A 26817-nucleotide genomic window follows, 5' to 3' on the forward strand; every position below is an offset into this window, starting at 1 on the left:
TCGTATATCATTACGCAATGACGATGACATATAGTGCAGGCGAAAAACGCTGTACGGTCACACCCAGTTTTCAAAAAAAAAGAAAAAGAAAAGAAAACGCAATCAGCAAGTGAAATCAGCAAGTGAAATCAGCAGGCCATAGCACAAGTAATGTTTTAAGCTAGTGGGTGCTGGACACATCCACGTCACGCAGATGCTGGAACAGTGCCAGAAAGCGTCGAATGTGTGCAGCGGCCATGGAAAATTTAGCTGAGATTCAAAAGCGCGTTGACGCCGCTATTGATCAAGCCACCAGATCGAAGAGGAAATAGAACAGATAACGTGTCAAGTATCTGAACTACAACTGAAGCTGCAAGATGCAACCACAGCTGTGGATGAAAATGTACAAGAGCTACTATCCCTAAGAAAGAAGCTTGAACAGTGCAGGCCACTTCAGGATGAAAGAGTAACCAGTGGTGCAGAGCTGAAAGACAATGCCACGATTACGACAGACCCTGAACTTTGTACCAGTGGAGCATCAGATGCTGAGTCAACAGATCAAATTAACTCTGATGATAAGAACCCACGTGCTGCTAGGAGCAGAAGTAAAACTCTAAGCACTTCTGTTGATAATGAACCTTCTGGAAACTTTGTTTCTCAATCTTCAGCAGTAACTGCAACTTCATCTGCTACTGTGAAATACAAAGTTGAAAAGATAAAAGTAATCAACTATGATCAAACCATGCAAAAAATTTTCTACCAACCAGCTGTAGAAGCAAAACAGCGTATATCTGTTAATTCACTGCTAGGTGAGACAGTGAACAAAACAAAAACTAAGATAGTTTGCGCAAGAACAATGAGTAGTTACGGACCAACCGAACAAAATAAAAAACAGTTTATATATCCTTATCAATTAGCCAATGGTCCCAACAATGAACTGTTTGTCAGTGACAGAGAGAATCATCAGTTAATTATATTTGATGATAAATTGCAGTACTTGAGAGTGTTTGGAAGCAAGGGTTCAGGTAAGGTCAAAAAGGGGACATTTTACAATCCCACTGGTCTAGCTGTAGATGCAGCTGGTGGTGCTCTGTATGTTGCAGATCATAACAACATAATTCAAAAATTTGAGTTGAATGGTGATATGTCTTTGGATTATGTCGGCTATTATGGGAAGAAAGAACGAGAAAAGGGTCAGTTGCTTTACCCATGTGGTTTAGCATTTTCAAGTAAAGGACTATTTGTCTGTGATTATGGAAATCATCGCATCCAAGTATTTAAGGGTAGTGAGGTAGATTCATTTGGTCATCACGGTAGTAATATTGGAGAGTTTAAGGAGCCTCATTCTATTGTCATCAATAAAGATGAAAATAAAGTGTTTGTTACAGATCACAGCAATAATAGAATACAAGTCTTTACAACAGAAGGTAGCTTTGTTGCTGTTATAGTTGACAAGACCAATGCTCCTAGCAATCCACAGGTACAGTATCCTCGTGGCATTTTCTATACATCCGATGGACATTTGTTAGTCAGTTGTACTTACACTCACTGTATAGTGGAGTTTACTGAGGATGGTAGCTACGTCTCTACCATAGAAGGTATTGTACAACCTGGTGGTATCGTGTTGCAACATACTGGAGACATAGTTGTCACAAGTAATGTAAAACAAGTACTGTATGTCATTGCATCTCTTGATGACAGTGTTTGTAAAGTATCGGATGAATAGATGTTGTACTGCTCTTATAAAACTATTTTGCTACACAACTGTTTTGTATGATATTTTGTAAGTATTCAGCCAAACAGCTATTTCTTTTTGTATCCCCTCTGCTGTGCATATTGTGTGCTTTTATATAAGATAATTATGGAAATCAGAAATTATTTCTTGACTGCTAGGTAATTTACATAGATGATACTAGACTCTTCTAATTGAACACTGAAACACATCTTTCTTAATTCCCACATAAACTACACAAGTTATCAGATCATCTTTTCGTACAGTACCAATGTTTACAAGAAAAGATGATAATTGGTTCATGTTTTATGAGTTCCACATTCAACATACTTAGAAAAGAGGTCAGGGGGCACTCACTACTCATATAGGCATGATGAATTTAATTGTTTACTAAAGGGCTGTCAGCTGCATAGCTGAGAACTATACTGATAAAAATATACTAGTGCCTGCATGAATGAGGTAAAGTATAGCACCTTCCATTTTCTTATGCAGGACCACTTTCAGCTAGCTAGGTATACAGTCTAATCAATATATATAATACAAGATAAATTCAAAGAGAAAACTGGCACAAGTGTTATATAGCATGCATATTGTGTAAGGAAATAATTTGTAATAAAAATTCTGAAACAAATTATCATGTAATAACGATTAGTATAAATATTCCACAGACGTAATAGCCCAATAAGCTTGAATGTTTTCACCCCTGAAAGCTTAGGCTTGAATGCATGCTAACTTGCATATATATATATATACATATTCACCTTTAAGATAAGTAGACAGCTCAGGTAATAGCTAGATTCATGCATGCATGAGGTACAAAGATTCCAAGGACAACGGAACCTTTATTTCATGGACACTTTGAGACCAACCAATTTTTGAGAAATTTTGCTGTTCTATAGAGGTTGTCCTCTTACTGAGGTAAAATTGCATTGGTAAAGGTCTATAGGGACCTCAGAAACTGTCCTTTATAAGGAGTACAGTGCATTTTCAGGGTCCTTTAAGAGAGGTTCAACTGTAATTCAAATACAGAAGAAAATAAGCAAATTAAACTAAGTTTATTAACAATGGAAACCACATAATTCTATACAGTGTGTAACTGCATGCTATTGTTAGTATGCTCAAGAATAATTAAGATGACTTCTGATTGCCATGTAAGGACTTTTGGAACAATTTATTTCAGAGAATTATCTATTGATAGTAATTCCCACTAGTGTAGTGATGTGCAATATACTGAAAATTTTTCGACATTGCAATATTTTTTTCAATAGCGATATTGTATCGAATCTCAATATTTTTATAACCGATATGAATATTTATCGTATAGTCAATATTTTGCTACAATTTTCAATACGTATATTGAGTAATATTTTGGTAATTTACAACTTATGGTGTGTGATGGTAGAAATGAAGCTCAGTTCTGTACAGTTTAGCCATTTTAAAAAGCATCTACAAGTTTCCAAGGCTTGTTATTGCCTTCATCGCAAATTCTATAAAGCATATAGCTGCTAATTATAAACATTTGCCCAATGCAATTAATCAAAAGAAAAAATACCAAACAAAAGTATTGGAATTTCATTATTTTACCAATTATCATATCGATATCATACTGAAACCAAAATCCTAATATCACACATCACTACTGTAGTGGTTTATTGATTAATATTCAAAAGGCTTAGCTAACATTTGCTTGTAGATTTTTCATAAGACAGCCATGGTTGGTTAGTATTTTACATATGTGTGGTTATACATCTGACAGATGAAATGGTGTTCATGTTTGTTAGATGACTGTGTGAACTGCGCTGGATGGAACAATCATTTGGGCAGAGAGTTTAGTTGAAAAAATGTATATATGTTTGTATAATTGATGTTCAGTTTATTAAGGTTGAACAGTACACACGATATGCTTTCCGGTGATAAGTTATGTGATGTTAAGTGTGTTTAATGTGGTGCTAAAAGTCCAAGTACTAATTTTGGTATAAATATAACAACAAACTCAGTACCTTATATGTACCTGTACCTGCAAGCTTAAATTTTCATGTCAATCATAAATACATAAACTGTATGAAAGAACATTGTATATAGGTATACAGGTTTATAATTTATTAAAACTACAGTAAATACTCTTTAACTACAAGTGTTTGATTTACGGAACGCTTTTCCCATGTTAGGTTAGTTCAGCCCATCAAAATGTCCCTTTATTTTGGTTTTAGTGGCAGTAAAGCAATTTGTAAGTTGAATTGATGTCTTCTCAGTCAACTGCCTACAGTATTCATCTCAGTGTCAGTTGTAGTCTCAAAGTGTTTTATTACATATAAGGCCCCTATTCGGTGATTATTAGTTTCTCATCCAGCCTTTCTAATTATTATGATGCGGGCGGGAGGGTATTACCATTATGCCATTATTTTATAATATTAACACACTGATGTACAGACCTTGTCCAAATTGTCCTTCTTTCTTACTACAAACAATTCCTTCACCAGCTGATTCTACTTTTCGTGATCGCCAACTGTTTTTCGACAGTCAACTGAAAGCCTGCTTTGATGAAGTCGATAAAGCACGATTGCAACTGGCACTGCAGTAATTTGCTAAGGAAAACAACAGTTCTCCTGGTAATATATAGCGCATTGTAGCGTTGTAGCGTTCATCAACAAAAATTATAACAGTTTTGGTATCACGTGTTCTTCTGAGCATGCGCAGAGTAAATAATGGCTTACCAAGCGGTAGCTTAAGAAGGATGCGGGCGGTGGATGAGAAACTAATAATCACCAAATAGGGGCCTAAAGTGTATAATAATTCCAATTCCAAATGTGCATATGTGATAACAGCAGGGGCGGTGGAGCAGGCCAAAAAGTGAGGGGGCCAGACCAGCTGTAAGTTGAAGAAAAAAAAAAGGTCACAGCCTGCTGACAATAGCTGCTCTCCACCAATTACATTTCCTTATTTATAACCACACATACATAGCTAAGGAATTTGCTACACCGCTTCTCTGAATACTGTGACTACTCTATTAGAATATCCTGATCCTGACTGTTCTATTAGAGTATCTCGATCTTTTCTTGCAAACAGTGTCCCAAAAAGTGGGGGGGCCATGGCCCCCTGGCCCCCCCCGTCTCCACCGCCTATGGGTAACAGTATACATATATTGTACACTTTATATATTTATTCTTTCTATGCTATGCTGTCTTCTATTTGTAAAGGGTTGTTGCATACAATTCATTAGTGTTTTGAAATTGAAAATCATCTCCTATTCATCAATTTCAATTTGTTGTTGCTTGTCAAATTCCACTCTTCAACAATGGGTTTTGGGAGAACTCATTTCATCTAACCAATGCTAATAGTTATCTATCCCAGCAACATTCCACTGAACGTGTTCACCTTAACACAAATTTGCTTTGGGTACAAGTAACTATGATGATGTTGTAATTGCGTTGGATGATGATGATGACATGAGGGGTCACAACTGAGGATACTCAATGATTGGTGGAACTATACTATGAAAGTATAGGGGTGAGGGTGTATAGTCAACATTAAGAAGTGTGAGGTGTATAGTCAACATTCAGTAATGCTTACGTTTCACTGTTTATGACAGGGATGGTTATGCAGTGCAGTTTTGTGAAACTGATAATTGATTAGCACCATCTGGTGTGTGTGTGTGTGTGTATGTGTGTGTGTATGTGTGTGTGTGTATGTGTAGTGGCATGTGTTCTGACATGTAATACATGCTATAGTTGTCAAGATGAGGGGGTTCAGCCTACAATAACATACCATGGTGTTATCAAACTTCAAGCAGTCAGTGTACAAGTTACTCTCAGTGTACAATTTGCTCTCAGTGTACAATTTGCTCTCAGTGTACAATTTTGCTCTCATTGTACATGCTCAATGATAGTAACAATGGAAATTGTTCTGAAATACTTAAATGTGATTATACATGAGCTATTTATGCATATTCTTGTGTATATGTCACAAGTGTTTGTTTGTGTATTAGTGTGGCATCAAGAGTTAATAATTGTTATTAACTCTTGGTGGCGTGTTATGCAATGCTGTACTTGTGTATGGAAAATGCACCATGAGGGAGTGTGTTGAAAGGCTAATACAGTACAAGGTGAAGCCTAGTATCTTGAGGCACCCGCTCCCCCACCTCAGTGCTCTATTTTTCATATATATGTAACAGGCATAAGTGGTGCTTTAAATGCTATATATTCTACTTCCTGCATGGTCGTCTTGTTCGGAGTACTTATCTCAGTCGAGACTGTCGAGTACCCAATCCGCTTCAGTTTTCGGCGATAAGATTATCAGTAAGTATAATCTATTTCTAGCTGTAGAACTACAAACTGATAGAATTACTTTGGTGATTACAATGTCATGCACGCACATGATAAATTGTGCTGCCTGAGGGGGGTTGAGGTCAAGGTGATTCTCTCCACTTTGAACCAACCATCATCAGTAAGCAAACTGCCTGACAATGTTCAAGGTAATTGGAACATCATATAAGCACATATCTTTAACATCTCTATTTGTCGCTATTGGAAAAGTTTTTCTGATGCTGCACTGAGAAAGTGTCATATTAGCAGTGGCAGGAACTAAGCCTCAAATTTAAAATTGCTACTGATGGATGAGCTGGTTTTGATTCGATTTATTTATCTTCACAGTATAGCTAGCATATAGTTTGTGTCGGCAGTCAGATCATGAACTATATACAACTTGTATAGCTAGCTATACCGCCAGGCTCAGTATAGCTAGCTGATTGACTGATGAGACAGAATATTTGCTATATCTAGCTGTGTGGCTCAGAAAAGTAGTTAGCTAATAATAGCTAGTTTATATATCTACATAGCTAAATTTATAAATCTATATACCAAATAAGTATGGAGAATAATGGCCTTACTGAATTTTAAATAATGCGCCTCATAGGACAGTGGTGTTATACTCACGTGATTTAAGTGCGAAATTCTTGTGTGTGTCTCATGGTTTAACTAAGGACGGACATGTCGTGATCATTACGCAAGATTTATACTATGAGCGTTTTACCTAGTTACATACACGTTTTGTAGCTGGTGTCTTCACGTCACACTGGCTCGACATGATCTCAGCACGTGATACCATGGCCACTGAAATCGGCGGATATGAATACAAATTTATTGACACTCCATCAGATGGTCTTCTTTGTAGAATATGTCACCTGCCCAGTCGAGATCCTTTCCTGAGTACCTGCTGTGGGCATAACTTTTGTGAATCTTGTCTAGATGATTACAAAAGGGTTACCACCTTTGATACTACTACTTGTCCGGTTTGCCGTGACCAAGGTTTCCTTAGCGTTCGCAACAAGTTAAGTGGTCGAGAAATTAGGAATCTTCATGTGATGTGTGCTAATAATGAGAGAGGGTGTGAGTGGCAGGGTGAAGTGAATGACATAAGTAAACACATTGGAGACGGTGATGCAGGTTGTCCATTTCAGGATGCTGCATGTCCCAATATCTGTGGGAAGGTGTTGCAACGACAATATCTAGCTAATCATGTTGAGACTAAGTGCCCACGTCGTAAAGTTAGTTGTCAGTACTGCCACATTTTAGGAGGGCACCAGTTTATTGAGGTTAAACACAAGGAGGAGTGTCCCAAGTTTCCTCTAACCTGTCCCAACATTTGTGAGATAGGAGATGTGTTGCGTGAAGACATGGAGGCACACAGGAAGGAATGCCCTCTTGAAATGGTCCAGTGCAAGTACCATGGTGTGGGGTGTGAGGAGAAGATAATGCGTAAGAGAAGAAAAGACCACGAGGAAGAGAAAATGGAGGAGCATTTGTCTTTGACTAAATACAGACTAACTGATGCACACCAAGAATTGTCATTGACCAAATCTAAGCTGGCTGATGTTGAAACTGAACTAGCTGGTACTAAATCTCAGCTTGCTAATTCATTGAAGCAAATCAACCAGTTGATGGTTGTAGTAAACCAAACACCCATTCCACAAGAACAAAACTCCAGCTTCCGAAGCTATGGTTCATTAACAATTTCTGCGCTCAAGTGGTCAGTAAAGCTCATAGCTATGGCGGCAATGATCAAATCTGGTGATCAGGTGTGCCCAGTGATTGTGAACATCACTGAATTAAGTAAAAGGCTGACTGCCTACTTCAGTGATCCTTTCTATACACATGACGAGGGATACAAGATGCGTTTATGTGTTGATGCTGCAGGGGATGGTAGTGGAAGAGGTACTCACATGTCAGTGTTCTTGTACCTCATGAAGGGTACACATGATGACAAGGTAACATGGCCACTGACAGGAAAGTTTGAAATAAGACTATTGAACCAGATGTCTGACTATGACCATTACACAAGGACGGTTATATTTGAGAGTGATGCCTCAGCTATGTATCTTAGGAGGGTCACTAATGAGAAAGCCCTACCAGCATTTGGATCTCGCCATTATATTTGCAACGAAGACCTCCATAAGGTCACTTTCGTACATAACTATGTCAAAGATGATTGTGTCTTCATCCAAGTTAACAAACTATAGAGATTAATTGGTAGTTACATTTTAAATCTTTAGGACTGCACGAACCTGTTTCCATTTTTATGCATAAGTGTGTGTACATCATTAGAATATAGTGAAGTAAGCATGCAAATACCATGCAATGTGAAAGTGCGTGATCATTTTAATATATGTACACACATGTGAGTACATTATATTGTATTTATTACTACCATGCAACAGGTATAAGGTAAAGGATGATTTCCTGTCTAACTACAGTTTGCAATATTTGTACCATATAGCTAAATGAAACATTATAGTTTGACAAGGCCACCTATAGCTATACAATTGTAAATAATTATATTCACTTTAAATATAGCTAGCTAATGCTGTATATAGAAAGCCATGCCATCTTAAGTTTCTTGCTATAAGGTACATGTGAAACCTAGCAAGGTTACATGAAGGGCATTGTTTTGTATACCTTAAGATTCAAATAAACTGTGACTGGATTTGCAAAAGGATACCTTTTTCACACGCAAAATTTGACTTATTGAACTTTCAAGTTTCATAACGTTTGTATCTTTATATATAATTGCCTGGACTTTTCCATGCGTTCAGCTAAAGTATCTGGCTACACTTTGAAACTAAGAGCAAGTTAATCAGTATGAGGAGTCAAGTGTTACATCATTTTGTTTGCTGGCATGTAAAATGTGTACCTTTTTGCAAATCTGGTCACAATTAATGTCTTCATGTGCATGTTTATGACTTCTGTCAGTACACAAAGATTGTATGGAAGCTTCCTACTAATACAAATTAAATCTGGTCCGTGGTACTCCTTCATGCATTTTTGCATAGACTATATATGCATGTATGCAGGCCACTACTGTCCAACTGGTATTGTGTACTGCTGGCACGATTTACTATTACTTGTTAAAAGACTGCTAGTATATGTAATTGACTTGACCAACAGATTCTCCTAATCCAATGGCTCCTGAAGAACATGCATGCAGTTTACTGCAGACAATTATGCATGATGGTAAATAATTTTAACCCTATATATAATACTGTTGAGGTGGTAATTTACTCATCCATGCATTTTCAGAGCACATACTTCTGTTGACCAATGACAAAATTGAAATAGTGCTGTCTCCAATCATTAATTAATTATAGAGTAACTGATAAAACTACTGGTGCAATAAAATAACAAAAACGATCTGGTGTGGCAGTGAATGTGTTGATATTACAACTTTGATCCACTATTAAACCAATAGCTGAAGCAACTCCAACATCACAGGTGACTTGACTAAGTGAGTAAATATAAAATGACACTTGCAATGACAATCATACAGATTTTTTGCTACAAGCAGTGACCAATAATAATGGGGGAGTGGCACCCCTTCTAAAAATAGTCCAAATACATCAACAAACCTCCAGAAAAAAAATTGGCGCTTTTATCCAAAAATTGATGCTATGCTACCCTACTATTTATTGCAGTAATGGCAATATTGTAAAACTGTGGAAACTTCACTTATTGATTTGATGTAAGTACAGTGGAACCTGTTAATCAGCTAGGACCAGGGCCGGAGCCCAGAAATTTTGAGTGGTCCGGCCATGATCATGGACTACAAAGGAGGTCATAGTCATGCACAATACTTTTTATTGATCTAATAAGTTCTTTGTGATACTCAACTGCGTGTGCTAAGTACACACAGGCACATGCACAGCATGCCAAGTTAGGAGGGTCTGGGAGCATGCTCCCCCAGAGAAATTTTTGAAAATAGATGCTCTGAAATGGCATCTGGAGGCTATTTTACATGCAAAGTCTCTTTCTCCTTTTTGTTAACATCAGTGGTAATTTTGTACTACTGTACCAATCATTCAATGTCATAGTTAATTTTATTTTCAAGATACAAAAATTCTTGAAGTAAATATTTACGTAGTTCTTTAAACAGAAACCATTTAGATTGAAAGACAAATTACCAGAGATGTAATGGCTTGAACAGCAATGTATATGATTAGAACAGTGGCTATAGTCTTTACTGAATGCTCTATTAGAGTATCACGGTGACTGTTCTATTAGAGTATATTTGATGACCGCTCTATTAGAGTATATCGATCTTTTTACAAATTCAAGTAGCTGAAAAGTCCGACCCTGGCTAGGACACTTGAAAAATGAGGTCACCTGTATAATCTGGACACTTAGTAATGGTCCCAAATTATCCCTTAGCATGTAAACTGACCTAAGATACCTTAATAATTGGTCAGTCCCAAGGTGTCCTTAATACACAGGTTTTGCTGTACAATTATTGGGAGCTATGAACAAGTCAGTAGTGTTGTATTGTACTGTGTTAGTAACCATTATCCAATAGTATTGTTGATGATATACAGTAATACATTTGAGTCATGATTCTGATAGAACACTCATTCTCAAAACAATCCTTATTCCCAACTGTAGATCGATCGCTGCATGCAGGGATCGGAGCTATACAGGCTCCAATAGCTGTACAGCCGCTACAAACATCAGCAACACTTGATCAAACCTATCCATAGCTGATTTAGGATCAAATGCAATACCTACTATACTAAGCTTATATTCAGGACTACATAAATTCTTTTGGAATATCCCTTGAAAATGACTAGAAATATCAGCCAGCCACATCTGCACAATAATTTTTAATGAATAATTAATAAATGCATGCATATATGCTTGCAAATGAAATGGAGCATGACAGTTTGTGTCTGTATTCAAACATAATGAAGCCCAATACATGCATTCTAGAATGATGTAATTTACAACACAATTTGTGCGGCTATATCGTATATGTATGAAAATGTGCTCCTCAATGGAAAACATGCAATGCAATATTAATATAGTACTTTGTGTTGTGTAGCTATTTTGTTTTCAACAAATTAATTGTCCGCATTTGCTAAATCATAACTTAGCTGGCTTTAGGCTGGCAGATCATTTATACCATACTAACACTTTAGTAAATTATACCACATGTATATAGGAAAACAAGCTAGTATGTTCATGTTGAGCTGAATCCTCAAAAACATTTAATAAGTCTTGGATGCAATTACAGATGATCTTGAAATTTGGCTCATTTATAGTATTGCTTGACCCGCTAAAAATATTTAATATTTCAAAATTTTTTGTTCAAATGTTTGTATGGCCCATCAAAATTTTCACAATACATTTCCCATGAGGAGGCCATATAAATACAGTGTCCATTACAGCCCTTTCCCGAACTTGTAATGGAACCAAACTATACGTGTCTGTTGTTGACACCTTTGCTGTTACCAATAATCATCTGGTTGGCTGAATTGTTAACTCTGTTGAGAAAAAATCCACTTTTAACTTTTAGCTGTTTAGGATTCAGCTCAACGTGAACATACTATAGTCCTCTACTTAGGAAGCAAAGTCTGCTTGGCTTCCTGCATGAGTACATAATATGATAAATTGGATGGAATTCCAGAAACACTATTATACAGTGATCCATTGCAAAATATTTACAAACAGCACATAGAAAGTTATTTCTGTCACCACACCTATGTATCACAATAATACATTTAGCTATCTGGTTACTGAATAGCTATTGGTATTGATACACTGAAACCATACACATGCAGTTCTTTTTTTATCTAGTATTTTTGAGTAGATTGAACTGTTGGTTCTTTTCAGGTGAAGGTCCAGATGATAGTTGTACCTCTTTCAGTTCTTTCTGCTGCCACCATGTGTAATTTTATTGTAATGACTGACTCCTCAGTCCAGCCAGCCTCAAAATAAACTATATATATATATATATATATATATAAGCAATTTTAGCAAATATTAATATCAAGTGTTAGTATTATTAACTCTCGTTAATATGGTATCACCTTAACTCATGAAGTACAGATGAAATGTAATTAGAATTGCAGTGCAACTGTTACAATTCAACGTAGTCAGTAGCACAAAAGACATTTTGCTTGTAAAGGTGACTTATGTTAAATAACTAACTACCTATAGTGCACGGATACATGCATGTACTGCTTACTGGTATCTAATACAAGGAATACTATATTCTAGAGTACAAATATAGGTGATGTCACATAAACAGATTGATTTCAGCCATGCAATATATGTGTATGTAGTTGTAGATAATTTGCTTACGAGGCCAAGGAATCTAAAACATCAGTTGGAGCTATAGTTAGCATATAAAGTTCAATTTATATAGCAATTGACAAAAAATGTAAACTGTTGAATGTATTAGCTATAATTACAGTACAGCATCAATACATATTATAAGTAGCTGTGTGATAGTCACTTGTAATATTAATGCTTTGACATGTTATCATATGCACTTTTCACTTTATTACTAGTTAAGTAGATTATCAACAATGTAAACTGTTCTACACAAGTAGCCACCGATGTTCCTAATTTTATGACTCCTGAAGAATGGCTAACTTGGTTGAGGCACACATGGATTACAGAATTTAATCCCACTGTTGAGAATAGAGTAAAGATAACTCTTATGTTTCCTTGACCCTTTGTCATACACAAATTTCTGTTAACCAAATAATAGAGAACTATTCCAGTGATAAATAGTACTGTCTCTGCCAGTATAAACATAATGACAATGATGATTATGTAGTAGGATAGAAAACTGTGAAAGTGAAAAAGGTTCCTAAAGTCACAAAATCCATCAGGTGTGACAGAGAATACACTGGTATTACCAGTTCGGTCCACCACTAAGAATACAAGAAAACACGTTAGAGTAACTCCGGCATCACAAATGAAATAGCTGTAAAGAAATGTTTTGTCTTTCCTTGTATTTGAGGATATTTTATGACTCTTAAACATGAGGTATACAAAATGAAATAAAAAGTTCACTTTAATGGATTCATAAGCAATTGCCACCATCGCAGTTGCATACTTAAATCCACTGCAGCTCTCTGCATCCACCAAGTGGAGTAGCTGAAATATACCCAGCACTATTGTTATCAGTGAAACAACTGCTATTGTGCCACAGAGTGCTATCACCAGTTTACCAGAAACAGTAAGCAATTCTTTGACTATCAGATGTAAAATGATATTGGCCAGACTCGGAATGATAGTGACACAGTGTACTACAATAATAACGATGAAATAAACTGTGGTAACCACTTCTTGATTACAGTTAGTACCGTTACTTGGAGCAATGAACCAGTTAGTAGTGTTAGTAACCATTATCCAATCTCCAGTATTGTTAATAATATTCAGTAACACATTGGAGTCATTTATTCTGATAGTACACTCGTCCACAAAACAATACTGATCCTCATTCAATAACACATCAATAGTTAGATTATCCAACTGAAGACCACTCACTGGAACACATACTCCGATAGCTGTGGTCATTAACACAGCCACTACAAACATCAGCAACACATAATCATACTTATCCATAACTGATTCAGGATGTATGTCTGGTAAGATTTATTAAATGGAAGTATTCATGTAGTCAATAATAGATACTGAATCAGTGTATGGGTTCAGTTTGAGTATATGTCATGTAGGGGAGTGTGTTAAAATATACACCATTATCAGGCATGCACAAATTCATTACAAAACCATATAAATCTCTGCCCTACATTCCTAATTGATCTGTGCATATTTAAAGTATAACAAACAGAACACTGTCACTATATATTGAAATTGAATGCAAATTGATACTCACAGCTACTTTTACATTCAGTATGCATTTGTTGAATAGTATGAATATGGATTGGATATCACATGTTGATATTGATGCAACATACCTGCATCAATTACAACCATATTAATATTTAAGTTCATCCAGCCTTTTATTTATATATATATACACACTGTATATATTATTCACAACAATCTTAACAACTATGCACACAATCTTCATGCAATTGTCCTCATTTGGATTGCAGAATCAAAAATCATCAAAATATAATAGTGTAACCAATCACTTCAGTAACATCAGTTATGTTATATCAAGAGTACATAATATATACCCTAAATATATATATTATGTACTCTTGGTTATATCTAAGCAAACACAGTACACTATTTGGTGTAAAGGCCTGTGTGCTTACCATGTGCATAAACACATGGCATCTAAAGCCTCTTAGAAATTTTTGTATTTTAAACAATCTCAATACCTTTTGGGGAGTACATATGTTTATTACTTTGTCATATTAAATTCCTTTCCTATTTATTTTTGATCAATTAAGTCTACAAAACCAAAAATTGCTTTGTACGATGTTCAATTGCTTTCTTCATAAGTTTCCTAACAGAAAATGTTATGTCAGTACAGCCTCTTCCTCTTCTAATACCACACTGGGATTCTGATAACTGTCATCAGCTAACCTCTGTAACCTACCCTGGCCACCACTTTTCCCACAACCTCTAACAGAGCAACGCCGTGCTAATTATCACAGCTTGTCAGGTTACCCTTCTTAGGTATCAGAATAAGGATTGCATCAACCCACTCCTTTGGTACTTTCCTCTCGTCCCACTATTGTCTAACTATATATTTTCAATGAAGCATTACAGTTATGACTAGACTAGCTATTACAATTGTAAATATAAATGCTTATAGAACTTTGCGTGGGCAAGACCAAAGGAAAAAGTGTACTTTAAAATTTCATGAAGTACACTTTAGAGCAAAAAGTGCTCTATTGCACTGCAAAGAGTGCTTTAATGGTACAATAAAGCACTCTGTGTGCATTAAAGCACAGTTGCCCATGTGCTCTAGTGAAGGCTAATAGCCCACAGCAGTGCTCATGCCAGTATGTCTAATCACCCAAGCTGATGCAAGCTGATAGCACTCACCATGCTGAGTGGTCCATCACAATACGAGTCCTACCACTGGATTGCTTTTATAGATACTTCGACGATGGGTGGGAAAAGGTAATGTTGTTGTTACGTTTGTTAATGTAAATGGGCAAGTCCTAGAGTATATCATGGAATACTTCACCATGTGTCACAATAGAATAGATTGTGTTGTGACCAAAACCTACCAAAATATGCGATGAACGTCTACTATATGCATGCCAAACTATGTGGTGAACTATATGTGTGAGTTACTTTGTTAAACTAGTTTGTGTACATTCAGGCTGCTAATAACTCATGCAACGCGTGTTATGAGTCCTAGTGTATGGCTGCAAGCTATGACTAGAAAGTTCCATAAATCATTTAAAGCATTGCCTTAAGGGCTTGCTCATGCTATATATATGAAAAATAAAGCACTCGGTGCTTTGCCTCGATGCTAATAAAGCACTTGGGCTTCGCCACACGCTTTATTAGCATCTCAGCCGCATGCCTCATGCTTTATTTTTCATATAGCACTTGCGGCAATGCTTTAACATATATACATGCAGATGGGACATTGGATACAGTGGAAATTGAAACTGGAAATGGAAAACTGAAATTGTTCAAAACTAGTGAAATAGCTAATAGTACTCACCTCTTTACAAAGACCATCTCTATGATAAGACTATATCTCATTATATTGACCACATTATTTAGATTTCAAATATGCTTCATGACCATTTCAAGTATATGAGGTTAACTTCACTGATATTCTCATTATTTAGTGACCATTTCAAAGCAATTTCAAAAAAGCTGTGGTGTATTCCATAAATTTGTGTGCAAGGTCATGTATTAATTGAGATCATACTTTTTTCTTTAGTGTGGTATAATGTAGCCTGATTTATCAAGATTGCTATGAGACTTACAAAATTATGATGTAGTATTGATGAGATGTTAACTCAAAATAGCTACGGCACCTTATAGCTAGAACTATATAGCTTTCTAGCGCCAAAGTTTGTACAATGGAGCTTTTTTAAAAGGTTAGCTATAGCTATATAGCTACCATTATTTTATTTTATGGTCTTGTATAGCCAGATTGGTTATATAATATATTATCATTGCCAGACTGGTTTTATTATTGAATGCACAGGATGTCTTCTGTTTTAAATGTCCCAAATCATGCAGTCTGACTATATACAAGAACATAATATAATAAAATAATGGTAGCTATATAGCTATAGTAACCTAAGGCCACTTCATTGTACACAGTTTGGCCCCAAAAAGCTCTAGCTATATGGTGTAGCTACTTCAAGTAAACATCTCAATCATAATTTTGTTAGCCTCATATAAGTATCTTGATTAAAAGTACCTTGACTATGAGACAAAAAAATTAATAATTATAATCTCAAAAGGTGACCTTGTGACACAAATTGCTTTGAAATGGTCACTAAATAATGAGAATATGAAGTTAGCCTTACCTGCATGAGACACATATACTTGAAGTGGTCATGAAGTATATTTGAAACCTAAATAATGTGGTCACACTATAATGAAGGGGTCTTATCATAAAGGTAAAGAGGTGAGTACTGTTTGCTTTTTCACAAGTTTTGAATAATTTCAGTTTCAGTTTTCAATTTCCACTGCTTCCAATCAGCAGATTCACTTGTTTAGTATAATGCAATACAGTGATGTCCTTTTGTATAGAAAGGCATGCATTTAAGTTTCTTGCTATAAGGTACATGTGAAACGTAATAGCCTATGGTTACATGTAGGGCATTGCCTTGTATACCTAATAAATTAGTGCATTCATGTACATGTTTATGACTTCTATCAGTAGACAAAGATTGTATGGGAGCTTCCTAATACAAATCTGGTCATTGTGGTACTCCTTGGTACAGTTTTGCATGCATGGACTATGCCATGTATGCAGGCCACTACTGCAATTCTTGTTCAACTGGTATTGTACTGCAAGCTTTATTATTGCTTGGTAGACATATATATTTATTATTATAAACAATGTGACCTGACTCCTAATCCATGCAATGGCTTCTGAAGCACATGCAGTTTAATTATGGCAAATTTTAACCCTATTATAGTGCTGAGAATAAAGCGGTGATGACTCATATTTCCTTGTCCATGGATTTTCAGAGCACATGCTTCTGTTGACCAATGACAAATAGTGATGTCTCCAATAATTAATTATATGATTATTCTTGGCTGCCACCTTTGATTTCACAACTTTTTTCATCCAGGCTTTTTAAGGCCGCACCATTTTTTCACAGCTTGGCTGTTTTTGTGATTATAGTGTAACTGATAAAACTAGTGGTACATTAAAATCACAAAACCGATCTGGTGTGGCAGTGAATGTGTTGATATTACAACTTTGATTCGCTACTAAACCAATAGTTGCAGCAACTCCATCATAAGTGAGCAAATGTAAAGTGACACTTGCAATGACAATCTACACCTTAATTGCAATAATGGCAATAATTGTAAGACTGTGGCAACTTTACATCTTTATTTGATGTACAGTTAGTAGTTCCATTTTTAGGAGCAATGAACAAGTTAGTAGTGTTAGTAGCCATTATCCAATCTCCAGTATTGTTGATGATATTCAGTAACACATTTGAGTCATTTGATGATAGTACACTCATTCACAAAACAATATTGATCCTCATTCAATAACATAATCTACCTTTTGGGCACAAGCAAACTTTTTGGGAAAATTCAAATGAAAAAATTCCAACAATTTTTTTATAATTAACTTTTTTGCACATTCAACTATTAAACCTTCTTGCTGTGAAGTTTCACACTCAGAGCTTCTTTTTCCTAGGAGATACGGATGATTATATCAGACCATGTAGTAATTTCACATGCGTGGGACAACAATTAACTTACAAATTGGGTGATTTGTTCAGGTGTTGGAATGGCTAAAACCTATAGTCTTAGACAATGATACATGCCATTTAATTGCAGAAAAGTACCAAGAATACTTCATTAAACTATCAGAAATGTATTTTAGATGGTAAGAATGGAATTGTTAACAAAGTGATTTGTCACCATTTGTCACCCTTAATCACTCACAGAACTCAATACATTACCATAAAAGTTAGTTTGTAATGTACAGGACATGGCCATATCTCAGGAATGCTTAAAGATATTAAGCTGAAATTTTAACACAAGTTAGAAGAGCACCCAGTACCTAATCTAAGCTTTAAAATTGACTAATGTGCCAAAAAGGTAGGTTTTCCAAGATCAGGTCATATTATTATTATTCTTTATTAGTAAGATTATCCAACTGTAGATCTTTGACTATACACAGGCTCCAGTATAGCTGTGGTCATTAACGCAGCTGCTACAAACATCAGCAACATTATGATCCAACCTATCCATAGGATCAAATGCAATACCTATTATACTAAGCTCAGAATTCATGACTACATGCATAATGATAAATTCTTTGCAATATCACCTTGAAAATGACCAGCTATATTTAGTGTCAGCCAGACATGCACATCTGTGCATGCATAATAGGTTTTTTTAGTTTCAGTATGAATAATTGAATGCATGCATATATATATATACTTGCAAATAAAATGTAACATGAAATTTTGTGTCTATACTGACATAATCAAGATTTAAAACCATTACATGCATTATAGGTGAAGTTGACTTGAAATATAATAGAATCATGTATTTTACAACATAAATTGTATCAGCAGTTATCGTATAGCTATGTATGAAAATGTGCCGTATTATGTAGCTATTTGTCACTGCCCACTGCATGTGATCAAAATCATAATTTATTTTTTAGGCTGGCAGACCCCATACCTGGCACTTTAGTAAATTATATACCACCTGTAAGAAAACAAGTTCTCCACATAGGAAGGAAAGTCTACTTGACTTACTGCATGAGTACATAAAAGATAACTTGAATGGAATTCCACAGTGATCCATTGCAAAACAGCACATAGAGAGTCATTTCTGTCACCATGCATACCTATAAGTATCATTTTGTTATCTGATTAATAGCTATATTGATACGCTGAAACCACATGCATGCAGTTCTTCTTTTATCTGGTACTTTTGAGTGGGTTCTTTTCAGTCTGAAAATATCATTGTGAAGGTCCCAGATGAAAGTTGTACTAATTATGAATTCTTTATATGCTGCCCATGGCACCCACCATCTGTACACATTAATAATGACTGGCTGTACAGTCCAAAATAAACTATTTTGCTATTAAGTAAACAATTTTAGCATGCAAATATTAATATGGTATTATCTGCTTTACTCATGAAATACAGATGAAATGTAAATGGAATTGTAGTGCAACTGTTGCATCTGTCAGTACAGTAAGTGCATGACTTATGCCAAATAGCTATAACTACCTATAGTGCACTGTGATGCATAAACTAAAATATCAGTTGGAGCTATAGCTATACTTGACAGTTAGTGTCTACTACTATTGTTAACTGTTGAATAATTTACAGTACAGCATCAATGCATATATTTAAGTAGCTGTGTGATAGTCACTTGTAATATTAATGCTTTAACATGTTATCATATGCACTTTTCACTTTATTACTAGTTAAGTAGATTATTAACAATGTAAACTGTTCTACACAAGTAGCCACTGATGTTCCCAATTTTATGACTCCTGAAGAATGGCTAACTTGGTTAAGGCACACATAGATTACAGCATTTAATCCCACTGTTGAGAATAGAGTAAAGATAACTCTTATGTTTCCTTGACCCTTTGCCATACACAAATTTCTGTTAACCAAATAATAGAGAACTATTCCAGTGATAAATAGTACTGTCTCTGCCAGTATAAACATAATGACAATGATGGTTATGTAGTAGGATAGAAAATTGTGAAAGTGAGAAAGATTCCTAAAGTCACAAAATCCATCAGGTGTGACAGAGAATACACTGGTATCACCAGTTCGGTCCACCACTAAGAATACAAGAAAACACGTTAGAGTAACTCCGGCATCACAAATGAAATAGCTGTAAAGAAATGTTTTGTCTTTCCTTGTATTTGAAGATATTTTATGACTCTGATACATGAGGTATGCAAAATGAAATAAAATGCTCACTTTAATGGATTCATAAGCAATCGCCCCCATTAGAGTTGTATACATAAATCCACTGCAGCTCTCTACATCCACCAAGTGGAGTTGCTGAAATACACCAAACACTATTGTAATCAGTGAAATAACTGCTATCGTGCCACAGAGTGCTATCACCAGTTTACCAGAAACAGTAAGCAATTCTTTGACTATCAGATGTAAAATGATGTTAGCCAGACTCGGAATGATAGTGACACAGTGTACTAAAATAATAATGATGAAATAGACTGTGGTAACCACTTCTTGATTACAGTTAGTACCATTATTAGGAGCTACAAACCAGTTAGTAGTGTTAGTAGCCATTATCCAATCTCCAGTATTATTGATGATATTCAGTAACACATTGGAGTCATTTATTCTGATAGTACACTCGTCCACAAAACAATACTGATCCTCATTCAATAACACATCAATGGTTAGATTATCCAACTGAAGATCACTCACCGGAACACATGCTCCAATAGCTGTGGTCATTAACACAGCCACTACAAACATCAGCAACACATAATCACACTTATCCATAACTGATTCAAGATGTATGTCCGGTAAGATTTATTTAAATGGAAGTATTCATGTAGTCAATAATAGTTACTGAATCAGTGTACGGGTTCAGTTTGGGTATACATGTCATGTAGGAGAATGTTAAAGTTTATTACAAAACAATATAAATCTCTACCCTACATTCCTAATTGATCTGTGCATATTTAAAGTATAACAAACAGAACACTGTCACTATATATTGAAATTGAATGCAAATTGATACTCACAGCTACTTTTACATTCAGTATGCATTTGTTGAATAGTGTGAATATGGATATCACATGATGATATTGATGCAACATACCTGCATCAATTACAACCATATTAATATTTAAGTCGCACAACAATCTTAAGGTTACGGTATAGTTACGGGCAATCATTCAAAATTTTGAATGCCTATCGATACTTTTTGAGAAGCCCATAAAAACAGTCTAGCAGCGTGAAAAGTTTTAAATGAAGATGGAGCCCTTCATATTTAATGTTTTTATGTAGCTACAGTGTAGTTTGAGGCAGGTGTAACACTACAATTTGTTGTAGTAACACAAGTAAGCCAGCCCGTACATCGCTCAGCTCCAGCTGTCACTACCATGTTTTTCCGCCGCCAAATACAGCAAAAGCTGTAGGCTCTATTGGTTTTTCTGGGGTATAGTGATACTGTATATTAAATTTGTTAGGTCCTGTGGAAGCGTTTTTGGCGTGTTTCTCCCAAGTGACTCGGATACAAGCCTTCAAAGAGCTTGTTTCACCTGAAAAAACTACTAAAAGTTCAATAAAACGTCTAGACTCTATACTACCAGTAACTTAAAATATCGCTTCCACAGGACCTAGATATTTTAGTTGTTTAGCCACTTGTGTTGAAATTATAAGGATTCAGCTCGGGATTCAGTAATCTGTTAGTCTGGTTTTTGGCGGCGCATTTTTATAAAACATCGCTCTATTGTAGACCACACACCCAAGAACAGTCGTTATTCTGTAGTAAAAACAAACAAGCACAATTAGTTGTATTGCTAACACAACACAGTTGTTGAAATTATTTATCCCTGCTTGGTTTAAAGCAGGTTTTGTAATTTGTTCCGCCCACGCATTTTAAACTATTCCGTAACCTTAACAACTATGCACACGATCTTCATGCAAATGTCCTCATTTGGATTGCAGAATCAAAAATCATCAAAATATAATAGTGTAACCAATCCCTTCAGTAACATTAGTTATGTTATATCTAAGCAAACACATGCTAGCAGTACACTATTTAGCGTAAAGGCCTGTGTGCTTACTATGTGCATAAACACATGGCATCTAAAGCCTCTTAGAAATTTTGTATTTTAAACAATCTCAATACCTTTTTGTGAGTACATATGTTTATTACTTTGTCACTATATTAAATTCCTTTCCTATTTATTTTTGATCAATTAAGTCTACAAAACCAAAAATTGCTTTGTACGATGTTCAATTGCTTTCTCCATAAGTTGCCTAAAAGTGAATGTCATGTCAGTACAGCCTCTTCCTCTTCTAATACCACACTGGGATTCTGGTAACTGTCCATCAGCTAATCTCTGTAACCTACCCTGGCCACCACTTTTACCACAACCTCTAACAGAGCAACACCGTGCTAATTATCACAGCTTGTCAGGTTACCCTTCTTAGGTATCAGAATAAGGATTGCATCAACCCACTCCTTAAGTTCCTCTCGTCCCACCATTATCTCCTTCAACATCATAAAGTCCATATTATTGGTACCAGCCTTCACCATTTCAGGGAAAATGTTAGAGCTCTCGGGTGCCCGCCATTTCTCACTAACTTCAGTGCTACAACCATCTCTTCCGTGCTTGGTGGTTGGGCCAACATCTTCCATAACTGCATGGTTGGAATTTTCCATCCACTCTTCAAAGTTGCACATGTGGTCAGTATTGCACACGGCTCTGCACTTCTCTTCACACTTACATCTAAACAGTAACACATACTTTGATCCTTTTACTTCATAATTATATAATCTATACAGTGCTACTGTTTTGACTTGGGATGTTGCCAAGTTGTTTTATGAATGTTTTTCAGTTTTAATAAACGATGTTTTGCAAATTGTCACTTCAGTTAGTGCTAAAAATGATAACACTACTGAATTCTCTTCCTGCAACATTCATTTCACCATAACCATGTGGTTCTCTCACACTACTCCACTGATCAGCATTCTGTTTTCTACACCCGACACGTGCATTAAAGTCCCCCCAGTAAAATGTAAGTTTCTTCTCCTCTCTGCTTGCAGCTACTGTAGAAGCATAGCAAGAGATAACATGTAGTCTTGCACTGCTTGCATCACCAAATTTTAATGTAACAGATATATATATAGATCTAGAGCTCCAAGCCTTTCACTGCTATCCATGCATCCACAGCCCAATCAAGAAGTACAATTATAGCTACTTCTTATCCCTTATAATAATTATCTTCATTGGAAGGTCTCACTCATCCAGATGTTAGCACTACAGCATTTCTGACGTTATAAATTTCATTGCTAAACGATTCAAGCTACTGATTTTTTGGTATGGTAATGACCCAAGGATGTACTTGTTTATTTAAGATATAGCCATATTACCCACATATGATGTCCCATAGTCTCTTCAACCTCTAGTTAAGTGTTTGAAATAACCTTACCATCATGGTCATTTTAACCATCAGTTGTAAAATTAACTCTCATCACAAAATATTTGTTTACTTGTTTGTTTGTTTGTTGTTTGTTTACATGATGAACCATTGTAGTGGTTCATAATAGAGATCACTTATGGTTTTTGCTAAAATCAAATAGAACACACACCTAAACACCACGTTAGGAAGCTTCCCAACCACAAAAGAAACCTTAGAAGTTAATGTGTAAGAAGTATAAGTCAACTGAAAAATATGAAGTCAATAGAAACCAGTAAAAGTACTTTTTAAATAACTGAAATAATTTATGCCATTTTGTTCATCTTATCCACAGGGCTATAGAGCAAAATGTGAGTACTTTTTGGGAAATAAAAACTACATAACTTCCTTCCTATGTCTTACTTCATGTCCATGACCTATTTTTAAATGCATATTATTACAATGATAACACCCACTTTTAAGCAAATTTGCTTCTTGTAGGTTCACTTTGCTATTGGTCTCTGCAAGGGTAACCAATGTGTTAATGTGTGTTAATAAGTATCCAATCTATTCATGTTAACACGTTCATTTGGAAACCCTATATCATTTAACCACAGAATATTAAGTTCATACCAGAGCAACAATGTTGTTGTGTACCACTGCATATTTGACTTATTGTGATCGCATAGCTGCACAAGTGTGCATGCCTATGTGTTAAATAAGAAGCCATACTATTGCTGACCACAGCAAGCTATACACTACCTATAGTTGGATATGTCATAACTGTATAGATTCAATAGTAATGAAACAATGCACTAGTGTTTGCCAATTCTGATAATGTTAGCTGACTACTTAACAGCTACTGTACATATGTGATAATTGAGTGTTTGCCAAAACAGTTCTTTTAAACATTAACTAATTTATTTCTTGTAAAGCTGGCAGGCCCTCAACGCATTTCACTTTTGTACTGCACTGCACATTTTAGTCTGTCCTAAAGTCAAAAATAAATTTTGAAATGAACAAGGTCATCTGCATCAAACACTCAGAAACCTTTAGCCCTAAAGCAACCAAATAATTATATAGTATTTTATAAGAGCTGCATCATTTGAATGATGATTCCATGCCTTGAAATGGCAAACTGAGTTCCAGTCAATCCAGTAGCTTACTTCATCATGTGTTCCAGTGAAATGATGAGAATGTCTAGTTTAAACCTAAAGTGACTTTTCAGCAATTATAGTTGACCTTATTTGTATGCACAGATAATGTCTCCCACATGAAGCCAGTTATGGTAAGTAAACTATCACAGTACAGTCCCACTATTATAGTCAGTTGATAGTAGTAGACACACAGAGTTGAGTTGCTAAAGAGATGGTGAAGCTTGCTGAAAGAGCAGTATTAATTGTATCAACTATTGCTGGACTTGTACTAATAGTAAATGGGGGGGTTTGCCCCCCAGTGAGTGTTGAGGATAATAATGATACTGTAATGATAACAAGGTCTCAATATTGTTTTGTGAACAACTGTTCTATAAGAATAAACCACTCCAACATGATACTGAGTATATTTAACAATACTGGAGATTGGATAATGGCTACTAACACTACTAACTTGTTGATAGCTCCCAATAATGGCACTGAGTGCACTTCCAGTGATCGTGACACTGTTGGGTTTATATTTCTTGCTATTGCTGGCTTCATCATTATCTTATCAAGCAGCATTAACACTTTCGTACACATAATTGTGAAAGAGTTACACACTGTGACAGGTGCCATAATTATTGCACTGTGTTCATCCATTAATGCTTTATTTGTATTTCAACTAATTACTGCTATATTCCAATATTTTCATCCTGTCCACAATAACCGTGAAACCTGTGGGGCATTTAAATATGGAACCATCTTATTTCTTTTCATGTACGAGATGATAAAAGTAACTTACCTAATGCACTTTGGTTACTTAATGTATAGGTCTTATAGGGTAGTACTGAAGGCATTAAAGAACAGAAGTTTGTTGTATCTCTATACAGTAATAATACTAGTTGGTACATTTCTTTCTACAACGCTGTTGATTGTTGTGGATTTGACTGGAGACAAGAGTGCTCTTTCTACAGCACCTGATGGATACTGTGATGATTTTTTCAACAATGCTTCTACTTCTAGGATAATTCTTCTAGCGTTAATTGGCATAATGACTTTGTTGCAAGTTATCATTTTTGTAATTTCAATAACTTTTTATGCGTTAGTGACCAAAAACTGCTGTGGTAAAGGATTAGGTGATGCTCGTGTGTCCATTATTCTAATGTCAACCATTGGATTGAATGTTATTCTAACAATAGTACTGTTACTTGCTGGTGTTGAGGGTGAAGCTACTATAATAGCTGCAAGTGTTGCTACGTGTGTGGAACAAGTTACTTTACTGATAGTGTTTATGACTTATAAGAAAGTAAGGAGAAAGTTGTGTAGAGCTTTTGTCAAAACAAGATCATACTCCATTACACACTCTGAAAGAGAAGTGGAGACACAACGGTCTAGATCAACATTTATTTCTACAGTTACATCATAAAAAACTTAATTGAGAGTATGTGTTATTTTAATTTCATTAATAGTATACAACATTTGTCTATTGTAACTTTTGTAATGGTACATTAAGATCATGTGGTTATGTGGCAGTGAGCTCCTGACCATTATACCACTTAAATATTCCTGTAAAGAATGTGTGCAGTCCTAACAAAGTGTTATTTGTATCCTCTGGTTGGTCTTGTATGGTAGATCATTTATTTTTTGTTTTGGGGTACCCCATGCAACACAAAGAAAATCCATGCAAGACTAATAGTCAGTCACCTGTAACTACATGCAGTTGGTATATACAGGGGAACCTCTCTATTACAGACATTTTGAAACCCAGAATATTTGGCCACTTTTTGCTGTAGTATACAGGTTTTCCTTTTCAGAGGCAAAAAAAATGCATTGACCAGGACCAAAACTTTTGTCTTTATTATGGAGGTTTTTTCTATTGTGTCCTTAATTTGGGGAATTTGTTAAGAGAGGTTCCACTGTATATCCAAGTGAATTGTAACTGCTGCTGATCTAAAATGAGCAAGAGATGGTTAATTAATTATACACTGACTCACATCAATTCAAATATATCTTAAACGGTGAATTGATTTGCATGCCATGAAAGGTATGGAAAATGGGGGCCAGGCCAGCACCACTCTATTACACTTGTCATAAAAGGTTGAGGATTCTAGTGAACAGCCAACTACTCTAATAGAACAGTCACATTATAATGTCAATTAGTCCAAAACTATTTATGTTCCTTTATCCAGCCAGACCTGATGTACAAAAAATAGTGACAGCAGCCACAATTGTGAGCTGGACTGAGTGGTTGTATAATGTAGAATATTTAATCAGAACTATAAGAAAATAGCACCAGATATAATTATGTAACAGAGATTACCACCTTGTAAAATCACCTAAGTTAGGTGGGTCACTTTTGTAAACTTAAGTATAGAGAAACGGAAATAAGATGACTCCATTTTTTGATATT

General features: G+C 35.7%; 2 protein-coding genes across 2 annotated transcripts; both read left to right on the forward strand.

Annotated features, from left to right (window-relative positions):
• Positions 1–283: 283 nt before the first annotated feature.
• Positions 284–1845, forward strand: LOC136269240 (RING finger protein nhl-1-like). Its single transcript, XM_066064741.1, has one exon. It carries the CDS (start codon positions 722–724, stop codon positions 1703–1705), a length of 984 nt encoding a protein of 327 aa, XP_065920813.1. The 5' UTR covers positions 284–721; the 3' UTR covers positions 1706–1845.
• Positions 1846–6791: 4946 nt separating this feature from the next.
• On the forward strand, positions 6792–8225 carry LOC136236755 (TNF receptor-associated factor 4-like). Its single transcript, XM_066026997.1, has one exon. It carries the CDS (start codon positions 6792–6794, stop codon positions 8223–8225), a length of 1434 nt encoding a protein of 477 aa, XP_065883069.1.
• Positions 8226–26817: the final 18592 nt, after the last annotated feature.

Source organism: Dysidea avara, chromosome 10 (assembly GCF_963678975.1).
Source record: "Dysidea avara chromosome 10, odDysAvar1.4, whole genome shotgun sequence".
NCBI lineage: Eukaryota > Metazoa > Porifera > Demospongiae > Dictyoceratida > Dysideidae > Dysidea > Dysidea avara.